This window comes from Mastigoproctus giganteus, chromosome 4 (genome assembly GCF_048544385.1).
Source record: "Mastigoproctus giganteus isolate SK-2022 chromosome 4, ASM4854438v1, whole genome shotgun sequence".
Lineage (NCBI taxonomy): Eukaryota > Metazoa > Arthropoda > Arachnida > Uropygi > Thelyphonidae > Mastigoproctus > Mastigoproctus giganteus.
The window spans coordinates 121,176,423-121,198,042 of record NC_143578.1 but is presented as its reverse complement, the minus strand read 5'-3'; the positions used below and the strand labels follow the sequence as shown (position 1 = coordinate 121,198,042).

The following is a 21,620-nucleotide window of genomic DNA, read 5'->3' as shown; positions in this document are numbered from 1 at the left end:
CATCTGGGGCAACAGTATTTTATTTGCTACCTCTGAATTTTCAAACACATTTTAGCAATAAAGTTGATACCAGAGACTTATAATTATCTTATTTCCCACTTCCGAGAAATCCATGTACAATTGCTTTAAGCATTTGCCAAGCTGCTAGTTAATATCCTGTAGCATTGTTTCAAATGCATCATATTTGAGGAGTTTCTTTATTTGAGGCTCAACAAAAATTCCCTCTTTCAGTTTTGTATCCATTAGATTGGGAAACACTTCCCTTAAGTAGCAGAATCACTTCTTTATCCAGAGCCTTAACAAGATTCTTTATTAATTGATCCAAGCTTTATATGCAAAGGAAAATGCAAATTACCTTAAGATTACTATTGCATTCCAAGCAAAGTCATGGTTCTTTATTGCACTCAGAATCTTGGACATACTTTCATATGTTTCTTTGAAGCCAACAGTGTGAAATAAGGGAACTGATGGGAGTGCATTTTTATTGTACCATAAAACTGCTTTTAAACTTGATTTGAGGCATCGATAAATATATGTCATTCATTAGGATTGTGTTCAATGCCCAGTTCAATCAGAATATGACTAATATCTTTACAAAAACTATAAAAAAACTATTTATCTCTACTGCCTTCCATAATGAAATATTTTTAAAATACTTTTTGATGTTTTCAATGTACTGTAATTTTAGTTCCTACTTTAAGTAACCCGAAGCCAAGAAGTACTGCTTGCTCATCGGATAAGTTTACATGAACTAAATTATTCAACTCTTCTTGCTTAATTACATGCAGCATGTTATTATTTGTTGATAATTCAAATTTGTTGAAATGGATGGTCCAGCAAAGTGTGCAACACAAGAATCCTTGCTATATTCATCATTGTTTCTTTTATCTCATGATTTTTTGGCGATGTAGTGTCTGCTGGTCTTTATTATGCAGAGCAGGCCTTACTACAGATGATATGTTAGGATATTTTATGCTATGCTTGCTTTTCTGAACATCCCAGATATTTTTTAATGCAGAAATTGCTATCATCAGTGTGGTTTTTGCTACAATATAGGAACAGCAAAAGGCATACTTTTAATTGTGCAAGTAATACAGCACATATGTGGATCACAACAAAACTCAAGTTTTGTTGTGATCACTATTGCAACCCAAGTACAAAGAATATGCAAGTTTAGTGATACCACAGATTTTCTTCCTCTGGCTTTTTGTTGTAAACATGTCTACATATGTAGTAGATATTGTCAAAACAATTCAGATACTTCCTTTGCACCTGCTTAAACATTTTAACAATACAAAACACAGAAGAAACAAACAATATAAAATAGATACACAGATAAACTGTACATGTAATCACACTACAAACTGTCTTTCTGTTACTGAGAGGGAGGGAGGAAGGAAGGGAGAGAGGGGGGGGAGTGCTGGGGGCAGACAGACAAGGTTGAATATGTTAACACGCCTGAATATTGCTGTCATCTGTGAGTGCTTGCAAACATTATTATTTACAGGTCATATAAAAAATCAGTGTTATATCAACTTCCCTAAATTATAGTAAGATTATTGTACTAAATTGTAGTAATATGCATATTATGTGTAAACACCAAAACCTGTATATGTAGAAATTGTGATCCGATGTTAAATTTTAAGAATTATTTTTGAAACCTGATTGACTAATACAAATTGACTGCGAATGGCTCGTATATTTATAGTAGGTAAAAATCAAATTTGTCACTGTTATTGGTTAGAATATACAGAGTCTAGTCACAATATTATGACCACCCCCAGACATCACACACGACTAGTGAATCACACAGTGCACTTGTCAAGTTCACACAGTGCAAGCATATAAGGCTTGATTTTCAGCATCCGTGAACACAGTAACAGCCTCTGTCATGGGCAAAGCATGCGACCTATCAAACCCGGAAAAGGGCATGATCATTGGCTATCAGGCCAGGGTTGCCAGCATTTCCGAAACAGCGGACTTTGTGAAATTCTCACATGCTGCAGTGGTGAAAGTGTATCAAGACTGGATGTTGTTGTTGTTGTTATTTGGTTTTTAGGAGCATTAGCAACTAAGGCCATATTGCTCCGGGGATATGCGGTGGTCATTCCCTGACCTTTCCGCATCCTCCGTATTTGGTGGTCACGGGCTCAAACCCCGGCCTAATCAAGAAGCATGTGCTATGCACTGCTGCTCCTGCCCTCCTGGCTACGGAGGCACCAAGACTGGATGAATGGGAAAGTTGACCCGACGCTCCATTTGTGGATTCCCATGTGCCATTGATCCCAGAGGTGAACTTCGGCTGAAATGGTTGGTCAGGACTGATTGGCACGCTACTGTTGCTCAACTGGCTGTCCAAATAACCCATGGGGCCACCAGAAAGTGCAGTGAATCCTGTTGTGCATTTAGCTCCAGAGCAGATGCTTGGTGACAACATCCATGCTGACGGCCATTCATCGCAAACAGTGCCATCAGTTTGCACAGAAATACTGACACTGGACCCCGGCCGAGTGGCAATGGGTGGCCTTCTCCAATGAGTCACGGTTTCTGCTCCACTGAGTATATGGATGGTGGCGTGTTAGGCATGAAACCTTCGCGACAGACAATCGGACATGATTGTTGGCAGAAGGCAGGCTGGTGGGAGAATCCTGTTGTGCATTTGGCTCCCCGGACTCTTGGTGACAACACCCATGCTGATGGCCATTCATTGCAAACAGTGCCGTCAGTTTGCACAGAAATACTGACACTGGACCCCGGCCGAGTGACAAAGGGTGGCCTTCTCCAATGAGTCACGGTTTCTGCTCCACTGAGTAGATGGATGGTGGCGTGTTAGGCATGAAACTTCCGAGAACAGACACGTGGACGCGATTGTTGGCACAAGACAGGCTGGCAGGGGAATCCTGTTGTGCATTTGGCTCCGGAGCAGATGCTTGGTGACAGCATCCATGCTGACGGCCATTCATCACAAACAGTGCCGTCAGTTTGCACAGAAATACTGACACTGGACCCTGGCCGAGTGGCAACGGGTGGCCTTCTCCAATGAGTCATGGTTTCTGCTCTACTGAGTGGATGGATGGTGGCATATTAGGCATGAAACCTCCAAGAACAGACACCTGGACACGATTGTTGGCAGAAGGCAGGCTGGTGGGAGCTGCGTTATGGTCTGGGAAATGTTTTCATGGCATGGCTTGGGTCTGCTCATACCTCTGGAGGCCACCCTGAATGCAAATGGTTACCTATTGATTGTCACAGATCAGGTACACCCGTAGGTGTTGACCGTGTTCCTTTGGGGCTTTGGTATCGATCATCAAGACATTGAGACGACCACCGAATTCCTCTGATCTTAACCCAATTGAAAATCTATAGGACCACCTCGATCGACACAGCAGATGGATTAATCCTCCACCAAAGAACCTACAGGAACTCTGGGGTGCACTGAAGTCTGCATCATCACAGATACCCATAGCAATCTTCTGCGGACTTATTGAGTCCCTCCCACAGCGGCTGGCTGTAGTGCATGCTGTGAAAGGTGCATATTCTGGATACTAGTAGATGGTCATAATAATGTGACTGGACCCTGTGTATGTGTGCACACTTTCTAACCGGTTGTAAACTGAGAGAAATTTTCATTCTAAAATTTAAACTACTTTTAATTTTTTACTCTGTTGAAAGTACTCTTTGAAGAGAAAAAATTAAAACTATCATTAAAGAATATGCACCCTTAGCCTTAGCCTTAGCCATAATTATGAGAGCTATTTTTGGACTCAGGGGAGGTACCCATGGACTGGAGATGTACAAATGTGATCCCAATTCACAAAGGAGGATCAAAGGGCAACACAAGTAATTATAGACCTGTTAGTTTAACTTCTGTTCTAGGAAAATTAATGGAGGCACTGGTTAAAGAAGCATTGCAGGATCATCTAGACAAGACTTCAGTTATAGCTCGGACACAGCATGGTTTTGTTAAGGGAAAGTCTTGCCTGACCAATTTGATTGGATACTATGATGTGTTCACAAAGGAACTGGATGCAGGGAATAACTTTGATATTATATATTTGGATCTTAGAAAGGCTTTTGATACTGTTGCACATGGAAGACTGCTGAACGAATTGGAGCAGTGTGACATTGGAGGCAAATTGCTGCTATTCATAAAGGGATGGTTGAGTGGGAGAAGACAGAGTGGTAATCAATGGATCCTGCTCATCGTGGACTAATGTTATTAGTGGAGTCCCTCAGGGTTCAGTGTTGGGTCCATTGTTGTTTTCTGTATTTATAAATGATATTGATGATGGTATATCAAGCTTAATGTCCAAGTTTGCAGACGATACAAAGGTTGGCAGTGTTGTTAAGGTAAGTTGCTACAATGTATAAAAGGATGGTTAAGTGGGAGAAGACAGAGGGTGGTAATCAATGGGTGCTGCTCTTCGTGGACTAATGTTATTAGTGGAGTCCCACAGGGTTCGGTGTTGGGTCCACTGTTGTTTTGTATATTTATAAATGATATTGATGATGGTATATCAAGCTTAATGTCCAAGTTTGCAGACGATACAAAGGTTGGCAGTGTTGTTAAGGTAAGTTGCTACAATGTATAAAAGGATGGTTAAGTGGGAGAAGACAGAGGGTGGTAATCAATGGGTGCTGCTCTTCGTGGACTAATGTTATTAGTGGAGTCCCACAGGGTTCGGTGTTGGGTCCACTGTTGTTTTGTATATTTATCAATGATATTGATGAAGGCATATCAGGCTTAATGTCAAAGTTTGCAGATGATACAAAGGTTGGAGGGGTTGTTAATGACAGTCATGGCAGTGTGCTACTGCAACAGGATCTAGATAATTTGGGCAGATGGGCTAAGAAGTGGCAACTTCTTCGTTTGCAGATGATACAAAGGTTGGCAGGGTTGTTAATGACAGTCATGACAGTGCTACTGCAACAGGATCTAGATAATTTGGGCAGATGGGCTAAGAAGTGGCAACTTAAGTTTAACCTTGACAAATGCAAAGTACTGCATATGGGTAGAAGTAACCCCACAGAAACGTACCAACTGTGTGGTACTACACTTAAGGTGGTAGAAAATGAAAAAGACCTGGGAGTAATTGTGCAGTCAGATATGAAGTTTTTTGAGCAATGCAGACAGGCTGCCAGGGCAGGTCATGGGGTTTTGTCAATGATATGTAGGAATTTTGCTAGCATGAAAAGGAGGTGATTGTCCCTCTGTATAAGGCAATGGTCAGGCCACACCTTGAGTACTGGTGCAGGTGTGGAGGCCTCATTTTAGGAAGGATGTAGATTTACTTGAGCGTGTACAGAGAAGGGCAACAAGATTGGTGAGGGGAATGAAGGGATCCTCTTACCAAGAGAGGCTTAAGTTCTGCAACTTGCAGTGGTTGGAGACTAGGCACCTGCACGGTGATCTGATTGAGGTGTATAAGGCCTTGAATGGGTTGAGCACGCTGAATTCTAATGGGATCCTTCCACTTGTTCAGATTACGAACCTACGGGGGCATAGATGTGTGGAAATTTGCCTTTAGCCAGCAGATGGTTAATTGCTGGAACAAACTTCCAAAATCTGTCGTTGTGGAAAGTTGATAGGTTAAATAAATTTAAGGAGGAACTGGACAGTTGGAGGGAATGGTGTGATTTTTTTTTTTTTGGCTGATGCTGCATAAGCTCATACACTTACTTTCTTGCATCACATGCCACTGCTGCTACTACTACTACTACACTAATGGCAGTACGCTGCTGCAACAGGATCTAGAAAAGTTGAGCAGATGAGCTGAGAGGTGGCAAATGAAGTTTAACATTGACAAATGTAAAGTACTACATATGGGAAGTAGTAACCCCGAAGTAACGTATCAACTCTGTGGCACTACACTGACAGTGGTAGAGAACGAAAAGGACCTGGGGGTAATTGTGCAGGCAGATATGAAGTTTTCTGAGCAGTGCAGACGGACGGTCTGGAAGAGTAGCTCATGGTGTCTTGTCAATGATATACAGCAATTTTTCTAGCAGGGATAAGGAGGTGATTATTCCCTTGTATAAGGCAATGGTCAGGCTACACCTTGAGTACTGTATACAGGTCTGGAGGCCTCATTTTAAGAAGGATGTAGAGCTGCTGGAACAAGTACAGAGAAGGGCAACAAGATTAGTGAATGGAACAAAAGGTTGCTCTTACGAAGAAAGGCTTAAGTTTTGCAAATTACAGTGTCTGGAGACTAGGCGCCTGCGAGGTGATCTGATTGAGGTGTATAAAGCCTTGAATGGTTTGAGCATGCTCAATGCCAATGGGATTCTTCCTCTTGCTCAGAATAATCACCTGAGAGGGCATAAATTCAAATTGATGAAAGACAGATGTAAGATAGATGTGCGGAAGTTTGACTTTAGCTAACGGGTAGTTGGTTGGTGGAACAGACTTCCATCCCTTGTTGTGGAAGTTGATAGCCTAAATAAATTTAAGGCTGTGCTGGACAGATATTTGGAATGAACTGAGGGGTGAAATGGGAGCTTTTTTTTTTTTTTTTTTTTTGGCTGATGCTGCAAAAGCTTGCTTTCTTGCATCATATGCCTCTGCTAATGTATTGTTATTACAAAACAAATTAAATTCCTGCCATTGTGAAAGTGTATTCTAAAAATATAATTGCATTGCCTTTGTGCATTTTATTCACATGTAAATTTTAACTGATGCATGTAACTTATTTGTTTCTCTTAGAAGTTTACTTTTATAAAATGTTTTTTTATACCTGTGTGTGGACATGCAGTTCACTAATATCTTAACCAGGATAATCATCCCAGATTTGTGTTTATAGAGAAGAGATCACCAGTGCTTGGCATTTGTAAGCTATATGAACATAATACATAGTGTTTGGGGTTAATTGGCACTGGTGGTTTCCCACAACTGCAGCTTTAGTACTCATATGAGGAAAACGGTACTCTGTAAATGCCAGAAGTGTGTATGGAGTGTGGGTTTGTGTAGAGATTTACGTCATGTTCTATTGTTCTTCTGGCTCTCTTGGCCGCAGGGCCCCTCTTGGTACCGTGCATTGTCCGTACACACCGTTAGGAGGTGAGCCAGACAGTAGAGAGGGCTTCTCTGGCTGGTCTCCACCAGGGTCACCTGAGCTGCCTGAATGGAGACCAAGTTAAAAAAAAAAAAAAAAAATTAGAGTTTGGGAGCAGTGGGAAGGGAAAGGTAGAAATATTGGAGACATAGGCAAGGGGATCACCTGGGACTGTGGTTCCCAATCGATGTGCCGTGACCCTTTTCAAGTGTGCCATAAGATTAGCAAAAATTCCATCGAGTTCAATGGCAGTCACTATTTCGGTGTGCCGTTAATATTCATCTTTTAACTTAGTGTGACTTGAGTGACAAAAGATTGAGAACCACTGACCTAGGAGGATGGAGCTTACTACATGAAGCAAGTGGGGTAAGGGATCAGAAAGCAAAGCATACTGAGCAAGGGAGCTCAGTACAGATCACCATGAGGCCAAGGCAATCTTAGAGTAGGACAAGTCGTGTATAGATTCATCAAGGTTGGATTGTTTGTCTAATTAGGTGTACACAAGAGTCTAATTTAGGTATTTTTCACAATGGATTGTTGTTGATATTATTTCTTCTGTTGGCCACTTGCTGGGTTTTTTGTCGTGCAAAGAGGTCCTGCATGAAGCACGTGAAGGCTTTGTAATCCTGTTCAGAGTCTAATAGATGGTTCTCTTGGTTTCTTGGTAGGTATGTTTCCCTGGTAATGAAGATGACTTTCATATAATGTACAGTCATAGATAAGGTGTTGCCAGCTCTTCAGCCCCCTACAGGAACAGGTCGGGTCCTCTGCAATGACCAGCAAGGAGAGTTTGGCTTTAATAGATCCATGTCTGGTCAAGAGAAAAGTTGTGTACAGGCTGGGGGACAACCAAAGGGGAGAACTCCGATACATTCTGCCAATGTCAGGGATAAATTTTTGCATGATTTATTCTTTAGGTGAGTTTATCCGTCTTTCTTGCCCATACCTGATGCAGGTGGGTAACACGGTGTTTCTTTTCTGCTCTGCAGCTGTTTGCCAGGTCCACTGTGAAGCCTAGGAAAGTATATTGGATCTCTTTGGACAGTTGGTAAAGAAGTCCACAGTGGACAATCTCCAAATCAAGTGGAAGGGCACCCGCTAGGGTCTGTAGTGCATGGGTGATGGTTAAGAGGATTGAACACTGAATGGTTTCAGCATTCAATCCTCTTAACCATCTTCCTGTTTGCAGTTGTGGCCTTCGTGAACCAGATGCCAGAAGCATAGGTAACAGCTGGGAAAAATATAGCCTTGTAAAACAATGACAAGAGTACACTATTTCAGTCCCCAATCACATTGTGAGACTGGTGACCACGGTGGCATAATTTCTGATCTTTGCTCTCAGATATTTAAGATGTGATTGAAATGACAGTTTTGAACCGAGGATGGTTCCAAGGTATTTTAGCTCGTTTGTTAAAATATCTTGGAATCATCATCATTTCAACCACATCTTCTCTGAATGAATATAATAGGGATAAAACATTAAATGGAGATGTATCTGCTTTCATGTAAGTAGTAGTGTGTGCACGCACACATGCGCACATACACACAATTCCCATGTTTTATTGTTTCTTCATTGTTTTTCAGATTTACCTGAGATATCTGATGCAAGTCCCAGAGAGAAGATGTTAAAATCGTCAGACACAGAGAGGGATCATACAGGCAAAATGCCACAGGTAAATAGATGAATGTTGAAAGTATATTAATTTTTAGTTTGTCATGAAAATGTTCAGCTAGTTAATATAATGCTCATTGTTTTTTTTTTTTCTGTGAAGTTATGAGTAGGAACTTAAAGCCAACATTCAGGCTAATATCTTGAGAATAAGGATGGAGCACACACAGTACCATGGTTTTTGTGGTTTCACTAAGAAAAAAAATTTATATTCACCTTTTTGATACAAAGTAACATCACTTGACAAATCCCTATAAATCTATTTTGTACCACTAAAGTTTTTCATGTATTTATTGAAAGAACCTTCTATATATAGGAGAAAGGTACATAGAAATTCTTTTGCTCATTGACCCAGGCACCTCCGTAGCCAGGTCGGAAGGAGCAGCAGTGCATAGCACACGCTTCTTGATTAGACCGGGGTTCGAGCCCGTCACCACCAAATACGGAGGATGTGGAAAGGTCAGGGAATGACCACCGCACATCCCAGAGCAATATGGCCTTAGTTGCTAATGCTCCTAAAAACCAAATAACTAACTAACTAGCTCATTGACCAAACTGAATACAAGTTAGAATTAAAGACCGTTCCCAATTGACAATTGAAGTCTACCAACCATAACTGCTTCAGCTCTTTAATCGAAGATGCCTTCCACACAGCATCTGTAATTTCACCTTTCAACTCTTCAACAGTATTTAGCTTATTCCTGTAGACATAACCACACAGGAAATAATCACAGTGATTCAGATTTGGAAGTTGGCTGGCCAAGACCATCCAACTGCATATAATCTAGGATGTTAAGTAGATATCATCCTGCTATTAAAATTATTTCCTTTTAGAAATAGTAGTAGTAATAGAGGCATGTGATGCAAGAAAGCAAGCGGATGAGCTTATGCAGCATCAGCCAAAAAATATTTAAGCTATCAACTTCCACAACGACAGATGGAAGTTTGTTCCAGCAATTACCCATCTGCTGGCTAAAGGCAAATTGCTGCACATCTATTCGACAACTGTCTTTCTTCAATTTGAATTTATGCCGCCTCAGGTTCATAATCTGAGCAAGAATCCCATCAGAATTCAATGTGCTCAACCCATTCAAGTCCTTATACACCTCAATCATATCACCTCACAGGTGCCTAGTCTCCAGCCGCTGCAATTTGCACAACTTAAGCCTTTCTTGGTAAGAGGACCCCTTCGTTCCTCTCACCAATTTTGTTGCCCTTCTCTGTACATGCTCAAGCAACTCTACATTCGGCCCCGGGTGCCAAGCGTTTCCGTGGCCAAGCGATTCTTGCGTGTTTATAAAGCGTTTTTCCTTCCAGTGACAGTTTTCCTTGTTTTTCTCTTAGAATTAAAATTTTCTGTTAAGTAGCTCTACTTACTTAAAAACACTAAGAAGAGAGCCCAGAAGAAGGCAAGTACCTTTTTCTTTAATTTAGCTAGCCGTACTAACTTACTAACTCTACGCTTGGCCACCAAGCGGCACTGCTCCTGCCTCCCCGTGGCGGGGCCGGTAACCTGGGTGGTAAAGGCAAACCCCCAGGGCAAAAAGGAGCGATCATGGATAAAAATCATTATCCAAACTTAGAGCCTTTGAGCTCAAGGGCGGAAGATTCTAACCCTGACCATGACTCAAGTCAACCTAAAAGACTGCGAAGAGAAGCAGAATGTCATGACGATTGCCCAAACTTCCTGGTGATTCATTCCCTATCTGCCCAACCTGTGGGTAAGTTGTCACCATTCTTAATTCAGAAAATCTTGGAGTCGATTGCTGGATCACCAAAAATGGTTAAAAGACTGCAATCCGGAGACCTTCTGATAGAAACAGCCACCTCAAAACATTCTGAGCGGCTGTTAAAAACAACAACATTTGGTGGGTTGACAGTAGAAATTACTCCCCACAAAACACTAAATTCATCAAAAGGTGTCATCAGCGAGTGGGACCTAATTACAGTCTCCGAAGAAGAACTACTCCATGAACTCAGCAGTCAGAAAGTAGTAAATGTAAAACGGATCATGACGAAAAAAGATGGAAATCTTACTCCAACAAGATCCATCATTCTGACATTTAGCACTCCAGACTTACCATCCTCTATTAAAGCTGGTTATTTAAACTGCTGGATTCGACCATACATCCCGAATCCTGTTCGTCGCTTTAAATGTCAGAAATATGGCCATTCCCAGCAGGCTTGTCGCGGGGAAGCCACATGTCCCATCTGTGACTCTAAAGATCACACCCAAGTGGATTGTTCAGCCAAAACTCCTGTTTGTCCAAACTGCAAAGGAAGCCATCCAGCCTTTTCCAAAACTTGCGAGCTATGGATAACAGGAAAGAAAATTCAAAAATATAAAATTGAAAATAAAGTCACGTTTTCTGAGGCACGTAGACAAGTTATGTCGACCATGCCTAGTGGTCGTTCTTATGCAGCTCGAACTAGAAACTTTGTTTCTACTGCAGCTCAAACGGATGTATCAATTCCGCCTAACACCTCTCTAGCGAATTGGCTTAAATTTACACTCTCAACCTCTAAAAAAGATAATCCTCATAATCCTCCAAAAAAAACTAGCGAAGCCACAAATACTCCAATCAGTATCCCTACTCATACCCCATTGGTCTCAATTGAAAAAGAACAATTAAAATCTCACTCAGTCTCTAAAAAAATAGAAGCGCCTACCAATAATATGGATGTAGATGAGCTGCTAAGTAATGAGGAGCCCATTCTAGAACTCCATGCAGATGACACCATGGATATTGGACGCCCCACATTCCCAAAAAAAGACCGGAAAAAATGTCCCACGAACAAAAAACAGTCAGACGAATCATCCTCAGCTAAATCTAAATAATGTATAACATCATACAATGGAACTGCAGAGGACTAAGTAGTCATTCTGATGACTTAAGGGATTTACTAGCTCAATTCAATCCCATAGGTGTATGCCTACAGGAAACTTTCTTGTCACCCCAAATTTCACCAAAATTCTCAAATTATGTGATATACAGACGAGATAGGAGTTCAAACTCTCCTGCCCGTGGCGGAGTAGCTATTCTTGTCTCTGACATTCCATCCAGGCCGATCCAATTGAGAACCACTCTAGAAGTTGTCGCAGTTCGTATTGCAGTTGGTATTTCAGTTACCATTGTTTCCCTATATATTTCACCATCTCTACCACTTCCACATTCAGAACTTGACAGCCTGATTTCACAACTCCCAACTCCAATTTGTCTCTTTGGTGACTTTAATGGACATCATCCATTGTGGGGGTCTGCTACAATGGATAGAAGAGGCAAATTGATGGAGGAATTCATGAACAATAATGATCTTAATTTATTAAATTCTAGATCTCCTACTTACATACACCTAGCAACAGGATCTGTTTCTGCAATAGACTTGTCAATTTGTTCACCCTCTATCTTTCCAATCATGACATGGTCAGTATTAACCGATCCCTTTAACAGTGATCACTTTCCAATTATTTGCTCACTACAAACAAGAATAACTCCGAATCCTGTTCAACGATCCAACTGGCAGTTTAAAAAGGCAAACTGGGAAGGCTATTCTGCCCAAATACTCTTAGACAGATGTTATGTTCAAAGACAACATATTGATGAAGTAAATACTTATATAACCAATCAGATTCTCACTGCAGCTAATGCTTCCATTCCAAAATCCACGCCTTATCACAAACACAGAAATAACTGGTGGAATACAGATTGTTTAATTGCCAAACAGGAAAAAAACCGTTCTTGGAATAATTTCTGCAAGTATCCCACCACTAGTAACCTAATTTCTTATAAAAGATTCAAAGCGAAAGCTAGACAAGTTAGGCGGAAAGCGAAACGGGATTCATGGATTGCTTTTGCCTCAACCATTACCAAAGACACGGACGGATACACGGGTCATCTGGAAAAGAATACAGGCGTTAAATGGCAAATTTTCTCGGCTGCCCTCTCCGATACTTCATTGGAGAGGGAAAGACATTTCTACTCCTGAAGAAGTTGCAAATACATTAGCAGAATCATTTGCAAAAATCTCAGCTTCTGCCACCTATGCGTCCACCTTTCAGAACATCAAAGCAGATGCAGAACGGTATAAAATCAACTTCTTCACGCGCCGCTCACTGTCATACAACCAACCATTTACATTAATAGAACTTCAAGAATCATTAAACAGATCTTCCAATAGCGCTGCAGGTCCAGATGGAGTTCATTACATTATGCTAAAGCATTTACTTGATGAAGACTTGAGAACTCTATTAATTTTTTATAATCGGATCTTCACTGAAAATGCCTATCCTTCTTCATGGCGCCATTCGTTCGTCATCGCCTTACCAAAACCAGGAAAAGATCCTTCCTGTGTTGAAAATTACAGGCCAATATCTCTTACGAGCTGCATGGGAAAAATTTTCGAAAGAATGGTTCATACTAGACTCACCTACATCCTGGAGTCAGAGAATCTCCTTCCAGAACAACAATATGGCTTTCGGAAAAACAGATCAACACTGGACGTGCTTATCAAAGCCGAATCTCATATCTGCAATGCCTTTGTCATGAAACAACATCTAGTCATGGTCAATTTAGATCTTGAAAAGGCATTTGATACAACATCGCGCCATGGTATTATTAGGGACCTTTACCATCTGGGGCTTCTGGGCCATTTGCCGGAAATAATTCAAAATTTCCTGCAATTGCGCTCTTTTCAAGTCCGATACAAAAACATCCTCTCTACATCTCACATTCAGGAAGAGGGAGTCCCACAGGGATCAATACTCAGTCCAACACTGTTTTCAATCAGAGTTAGTAGTATGACACGAGATATCCCAAAAACTGTTCAAACTTATATGTATGCAGATGACCTTACCATTTCCGGTCAATCTCAAAGTATGAATACCATTGAACAGCAGCTACAACTTGCCATAACCAAAATAGAATCCTGGACTTCACTGAACGGTTACAGACTGTCAGAAAAGAAATGCACTGTCACTCACTTTTGCAAGAAGCGAACTCTCCATCCTGAACCTGAACTGCAAATAAACAATACTCCAATCCCGCTTGTTAATACCATTAAATTTCTTGGACTACTATTAGACCGCAAACTAAATTTCCAAGCTCACATCACTTATTTGAGAACTACTTGTTTAAAGCATTTGAATATACTTCGTTCTGTCTCATCTATGTCATGGGGAGCTGATCAGTGTACTTTGCTGCATCTCTATAGAAGTTTAATCCGTTCACGACTAGATTATGGTTGTCCAGTGTATGACTCTGCCAGGAGCACTACTTTAAAACGGCTAAATATGATCCATCACAGTGCTCTGAGAACTGCGCTGGGAGCTTTCAGGACTTCTCCGATCCAAAGTCTATATATTGAAGCGCATGATCCCCCATTACACCTGCGTAGAAAAACACTACTGCTTCGCTACGCTGCTAAGATCCAGAGTCTACCATCGCACCCAAGTTGGGAGTATCTCTATAATACTCGTTGGGATGCCTTCTATGAGAGCAAACCAAATGAAAATAGACCCGCCTCTCTCAGGATCAAAGAGCTTGTTCAGACTTGGAATATCAATTTAAATGAAATTTTCCAAGACACAACTACACCTGTTGCTCCTTGGACATATGTGTCTGTCTTTCAAGATACATACTTCCTCCACTGGGGGAAAAATATACCTTCCTGCAATATCAGACAGTTACATTCAGCTCATGCTACAGACAACCATGCCTGTAAAATTTATACGGATGGTTCAAAAACTGAGAGTATGGTAGGTGCTGCGGCAGTTTTTCCTTTGTTTACAAGTTCAGCCACACTACCGCTTGCTTGCAGCATCTTCACAGCCGAATTATATGCCATTAAGTTAGCGCTTAGTAAGATAATTGAGCTTTCCATCTCATCTGCCATAATTTACACAGATTCTCTTAGTGCTGTCTCTGCCATAAGGAAGAATTCCTCCATTTCTCACCCTACATTGAAACAGATTCATTCCCAGCTATTCGCTTGCAGTGTGTCCAATCAGTCAATCAGTTTTTGCTGGATCCCTGGCCATTCAGGCATTCCGGGAAATGAAAGTGCTGACTTTGCCGCTAAACATCCCCAACCCACTCTCTCACAACATCCTCAGGTTCCTTTCTCTGATTTTAAGTCGGTCATACACAAAGCCTGCTATGATAAATGGTCACAGACTTGGAAAAGTGACACTAACAATAAACTTTATCAGATAAAAGAAGATCCAAAGCTGTGGCTGTCTGGCTTCCGAAGAAATAGACGAGAGGAAGTGGTACTGGCAAGACTCAGAATTGGACACACTCACCATACTCATCTCTTCCTATTATTGGGGGAAAGCCCACCGCAGTGCTCATCCTGTCAGACGCAACTTACAGTCCGTCATTTCCTTGTTGATTGTCCCTTACATTCAAAAACCCGATCAAACACTTTTCAGTCACTCTCTACTTTGAATATATCACCTGATTTATCTCGCATCTTAGGAAATGAAGCAAATATTGAAGAACTTTTATTATATCTAAAACATATTGGTTTGTACAGAAGCATATAATTTAATCTCTCTAACAATACGCTTTTGTCAATTAACGATGAAGAGACACAATTTGGCCGTAGTAGCCCTTGTGTCGTTAAACCGAACTACAACAACAACAACTCTACATTCTTCCTAAAATTAGGCCACCAGACCTGTACACAGTACTCAAGGTGTGGCCTGACCATTGCCTTATACAATGGGATAATCACCTCCTTTTCCCTACTAGCAAAATTCCTGCAGAATTCCACAGAGTTCTGCATCTGCACAGCCTTAAATTACTCACTCTCAACAACCATACTGTAGAGTGTTATATATACAGACTCCTTGGTCGCCAAGTTTCACTCCAACATAAGCACAGTATGCATTTTTTTATAAATTCTGTAATATCTTGTCTTTGCTTGAGGAGTACATAACTTCCACAAATATAAAAAAATAAGTTTGGATTGTTCAAACACTTGCATGAAGAAATTTTTCTCACTTTTCAACATAAGTTTGACATGATAACCTTGAAAATAAACTGACTCACACTAATAAACACTGCTCAATGAGCTCTCAAGGTCAAGAAACAAATGACTGAAGGCAGAGTTGCCAATATGCAAAGATTTAGTTTACAAAATTCTCAGCATTTACTCTTAACTTAATAATTCAACTCATGACATTAAGTGATTTGTGAAAAAATGGTACATGATAGAAAAAAAAAATGAATAGCATTTTTGACATCAGTGCCTAAAATAGGTATTAGTTTACAATATCGAAAATCATGCAGAGTAGTATTATTATAACTTTTGTTCCTTTATGGGATTTTTCTGCCCTGTGATGGTGTACATGTGGTCATTGGTTGTGTCCGGTTACTATTATTATTGTTATTACTGTCAGTTGACGAACTCTCTTACTATCCTACAGGTGCTCAATATCACGGCTTTCTGGAATTTCATGTAAATATTCTCTGGGAGGCCTATTTTGCTGGTAGGTTCTAATAGTGACTATTTGGCACAATGATAGTACTTGACATGGTGATTGGGATGGTCATTATTTCTTCCATATGCCACATTTCTTTGACTTCCTGTCATTTCCTCACAGGTTTTTTGGAGTTTGCTAGTGTTGGGTGCTGCTATATTGATCACATAGGAAGCCATTTTCTTCTTGTCAGTGGGGGTAATGTCTGATCTGATGTGTGGTATTGGCTTGTCCCTTATTATAAAATGATCCTAGTATAGTTTGTGAGTAGAGAACTCTATTATAGCCCATATTACAGGTATGATTTCCTGAAATCATACTTGCAATATGGTATATTTTCTTTGATCAACTGGTACTTTGCACTAGTTTCTGATGTATTATCCTGGTCATGTCTGTGAGTGTACTCCATCTGGGTGATCACTCTTCATTCCATGGTGATGTGCTGGATTGTCATCTGTCACTCTGGGATCCTTGGGCAAGGAATTTCCTGTAATTCCTGGTGTTGATTACCTGGTCTTGGATGCTGAGCATGAATCTTTTGATCTTGAGGAAGAGCCTTCCATCATGAGCCATGCATTGGAAGCCATCTTATCTATGCAATCTTGATGGAGGTCATTGTAGTGTCTGCCGTGGAGTGCCTTTGTCATCCATCTTTCTCTCTTTGTTCCTTCTGTGTGATTGGATCTCCTTGTTATGGTTGTGTGCCATTTGTCTATATTTCTTATGGCTTGGTAGATTGGTGCTGTGTTTTCCTAGAAGTAGTCCTGCAGGTTCTTTCCTTCTTGTTCACTGAGGTCAGTCAGTCCCCCTCCCTTCTTTCCAGGCTATGGTCAGTCTCTCGAATGCTGACTTTGGGTGGTGTCATCAGCTCTTGGTCATCATCATCATCATCATCATCCTGGTTGTCTCATAATCTCCTTCAGCTTGGTGTTGGTCTAGTATGTGATCTTGAAGGAGTACATTAGTACTGGAGCTGCATAAGTGTTTATGGCTGTATCCATGTTCCTGCCATTCATCTTTGATTTTAGCAGGCTTCTCAGTCTCTGATGGTATTTCTCAGTCAATCAGGCCTTGATTTCCTTGTGTTCTTACTGGTGAGCCTGCAGCATCCCCAGATATTTTTAGATGTCTCCCTCTGTCATGGCTTCAATCTCTTCATCGGTCTTCAGCTGGTAGTTTTGGCTGACTGGATGTCCTTGATCTAATCCATTAATCTTGCATTTGTCTAGGCCAAATTGCATCCTGATGTCAGTGCTGAACCCTTTTGGAGATCTGGAGTAGCTGTTGGAGTTGATTCTTAGTTGTAGCATAGAATTGGTATCATCCATGTACATCAGAAAGGGGCGTACAGATCCTATGATGGACAGTAAGTTGAGTGCTAGACAGAACCATAGTGGGCTCAGGGCATCTCCTTGGAAGATTCTTCTTCTGATAGGAATCATTTTGGTTGTGATGTTCTTGACCTTGATGATGGTCCTTCATTTTGCCATGGTTGCTTCTAAGAATCATAACAGTGTCGAGTTGACTTTGTAGATCTTCAGTTTCTCTACTGGCCAGCATGTAGGGCACGGAGTCCAAGGCTTTGTGATATTTAATGTATGCCAGGTACAGGTAGTAGTAGTAATAGTAATTTTTTGATGCAAAAAAGCAAGCATATGAGCTTATGCAGCATCAGCCAAAAAAAAAAAAAAAAACAATTCCCTCCAAACATTTGTCCAGTTCCTCCTTAAATTTATTTAACCTATCAACTTCCACAACGACAGATGGAAGTTTGTTCCAGCAATTAACCACCCGCTGTCTAAAGGCAAATTTCTGCACATCTATTCTACATCTACCTTTCCTCAATTTGAATTTATGCCCCCTTAGGTTTGTAATCTGAACAAGTGGAAGAATCCTATCAGAATTCAGTGTGCTCAACCCATTCAAGACCTTATACACCTTAATCAGATCACCTCTCAGATGCCTAGTCTCCAGCTGCTGTAATTTGCAGAACTTAAACCTCTTGGTAAGAGGATCCCTTCATTCCCCTCACCAATCTTGTTGCCTTTCTCTGTACACTCTCAAGCAAATCTGCATCCTAAAATGAGGCCTCCAGACCTGTAAGCAGTATTCAAGGTGTGGCCTGACCATTGCCTTATACAGACGGACAATCACCTCCTTTTCCCTGCGAGCAAAATTCCAGTATATCATTGACAACACCCCATGACCTGCCCAGGCAGCCTGTCTGCATTGCTCAGAAAACTTCATATATGACTTCACAATTACTCCCAGGTCTTTTTCATTTTCTACCACCTTAAGTGTACTACCACACAGTTGGTACATATCTCTGAGGTTACTTCTACCCATATGCAGTACTTTGCATTTGTCAATGTTAAACTTCAGTTGCCACTTCTCAGCCCATCTTCCCAAATATTCTAGATCCTGTTGCAGTAGCACACTGCCATTACTGTCATTAACAACCCTGCCAACCTTTGTATCATCTGCACACTTCGACAGTAAGCCTGATATACCTTCATCAAAATGTACAAAACAACAGTGGACCCAACACTGAACCCTGTGGGACTCCACTAATAACATTAGTCCACGAAGAGCAGTGCCCATTGATTACCACCCTCTTTCTTCTCCCACAACCATCCTTTTATCCATTGTAGCAACTTACTCTTAATACCATTCTGCTCCAATTTGTACAGTAGGCTTCCATGCGCAACAGTGTCAAAAGCTTTCCTGAAATCCAAGTGTATGATATCAAAATTATTTTTTGCATCCAGTTCCTCTGTAATCACATCATAATAACCAATCAAATTTGTCAGACAAGACTTTCCCTTAACAAACCCATGCTGTGTCTGAATTATTGCTGCAGTCTTGTTTAGATGATCCTGCAATGCATCTTTAACCAGTGACTCCATTATTTTACCTGGAACAGAAGTTAAACTAACTGGTCTGTAATTACTTGTGTCACCCTTCGATCCCCCTTTGTGAATTGGGGATACATTTGCACATCTCCAGTCCGTGGGGACATCCCCTGAGTGCAAAGATGCTCTCATAATTATAGCTAAGGGTTTGCTTACTTCCTTTGCTGCCTCCTTTAATATAACTGGATAGATCCCATCCACCCCAGGTGCCTTTCTTATGCTTAACTTCAACAACTTCTCCTCCACTTTGCTCTCAGTTATTACAAAATCATTAAACACCCTGCTACAATTTCATAAACTTCTGGCATTTTCAATCCTTAATAATTCCTCATGTGTGTGAATGTAGATGCAAAATACTCATTCAGTTTGTTTGCTATCTGAGCAGGATCATCAACAATCAAACCATTGATATCAAGTGGACCAATCAGATTCATCCCTTTCCTTTTAGAGTTTATATAGGTAAAGGCTGTGATGCGTTGGTGAATCGCCCCCTCAGTTCTCCCCCAAGTCGCAGCACTCCTGCCATTTTGTGCCCGTTGCTTTGCTGCTCTAGTCTGTGGCATGATATTTTAAATTAATAAGATCAATAAATTTAATTAATTAATATTAATTGTCAATACTACACTATCTAATAGAATATTAAATGCAGTGATGCGTATTACGCTATATAATTTTACGTTAGAGCTACCTAGTTACCACAATTAAAAATTTGAATTCCCTACCACTCTCTCTAAAAAAAACAATGGCTGCAAGATTCAAACAAAACAACAGTTTTATGTATATTAAGTAGTAATCAACAAAAACTCTTATCTAAAATAAAAATAGCCAGCGTAACTAGAACTGTAAGGCTGCTTATAAAGTAGAATATAAAATAACAATTAGGTAAATAAAATGGCAAACACATCGCTTTTTCGTAGCCCGTAATTCACAGCTGTAATTTTTAAAGAGAGTCAGGTTGTTATGCTTCTTGTAGGCTTGCTCCATGACTGTTGTGTCACTTGTGAATTGCTCCTAACGTTCTTTGTTCATCTGCTTACATCCTTTCTGTTGCTTGGCCATGATGTTCTGGCTTTCCAGTGGTTTGATTGCTTCTTAGTTATGTAGTGAAGTGAAGTATAGACAGGTGATTGTTCTATACTTCACCGGGTTTGTGTTGTCTTTGTCTTTAGCCTTTAAGTAGGTGATTCCTTGAGTCAGAGACTCTGGGATTGTGTCATGGTGACTTATGTGGTTGAACTGCTCTGCTATATGCCTGTGTGCACAGCTGAACTTCTTGTACCAGTAGTTGTCAATGTTATTTGTTCCTGGAGTTCACCAGTTATGGGACTTCCTGATTGATTGTAGAATTTCTTATTCCTCCCAAATCTCTTAGAATTTGGGAGTAAAAAGTACATTTCTTGTACATCTTTGGTTTTCTTCCATTCTAGGTCTATCCAGTGGGTAGGCCATTGTTGCTAACTTTGCTGCTCCACAGGTTACCCCAGAATTCCTTGAGTGCCTTCTGGTCAGGTGGTCCATTGCCGTCCTTCTGTTATGCAGTTTTCTGTAGAAGGCACTCTGGTTGTCTGATTTCCTCTGGGTGCTCTCCCTATATCAGTAAAGTTGCTTACTGATTGCTAAGAGGTTCTGCTTGAGGGTGTCCAGGTATTCTTTGATTCTCTAATTATTATGGGTCTCATTATTATTATTACTATTTTTTTCCCTCATGTTTTGGTGGCTTTTGCTTGCAGTGTTATTGATCCTCTGTTAAAGGGAGGTTTTGGATCAGGTGTTTGGAATTCAGGACTATATTTTTATGCTCACTTAAATGACCTCCTATCAGACCAGACATTAGTCTGGTCTGATAGGAGGTGTTTTCTTGAATGATGGAATGATTTTTTTTTTTTTTTTAATCTTGGTTGGTATTCCTTAATTGAAGCTCACAGTCAGCATTATTTTTGGCTGGTTTATTAGTACCTTTTCTGTTTAGAAATCTTTGCACGTACCAATTATGTTCAGCTAATCATTGCTCGTCTTTCTGTGACATCGTGTGTCTCTCTGGGATTTAATGAGCTAATATAATATCAGATGAATCACAAGAGCTAATATAATATCAGATGAATGGTCCCAAAGGAACTAGTAGTTGTTGGTGACTCTATTGTCAGGGAAATGGGAAACATGCTTTGTAAAAAGGATAGGTGGAACAGCACCAGGGTATGTCTGCCAGGGGCAAAGGTTGATGACGTTGTAGAGCGGATATCATCTTTTAAGGGCACAAAAGGTGATATAGTTGTACACGGCACTAATGATATTAAGAGTAGGAGACCGGCGGAATTACTTAACAAGTACAGGTCACAGTTGAAAAAACGCCGTGAATTAGGGTTGAATTTGAAAGTGTCTGCAATTCTGCCCAGACACGATAGGAGGGAGTATATGATGAGAGCCCTGTCGATCAATTCGACCCTGGAAAGATTGTGCAAGGCTCAAGGGGTAGAATTTTTTTCAGCCTGGTCTGTACTTGT

The 21,620-nt window shown here is 40.7% G+C and overlaps 1 protein-coding gene across 1 annotated transcript in view; it reads left to right on the top strand.

Moving 5' to 3' along the window:
* The window catches only part of LOC150087027 (uncharacterized), a 144,411-nt gene that overhangs the window by 10,207 nt on the left and 112,584 nt on the right, over nucleotides 1–21,620 (top strand). The window contains exon 3 of the mRNA XM_090371757.1: nucleotides 8,640–8,728. Within this exon, the coding sequence (XP_090227883.1) occupies nucleotides 8,640–8,728 (89 nt within the window). The remainder of the gene's footprint in view (nucleotides 1–8,639; nucleotides 8,729–21,620) is intronic.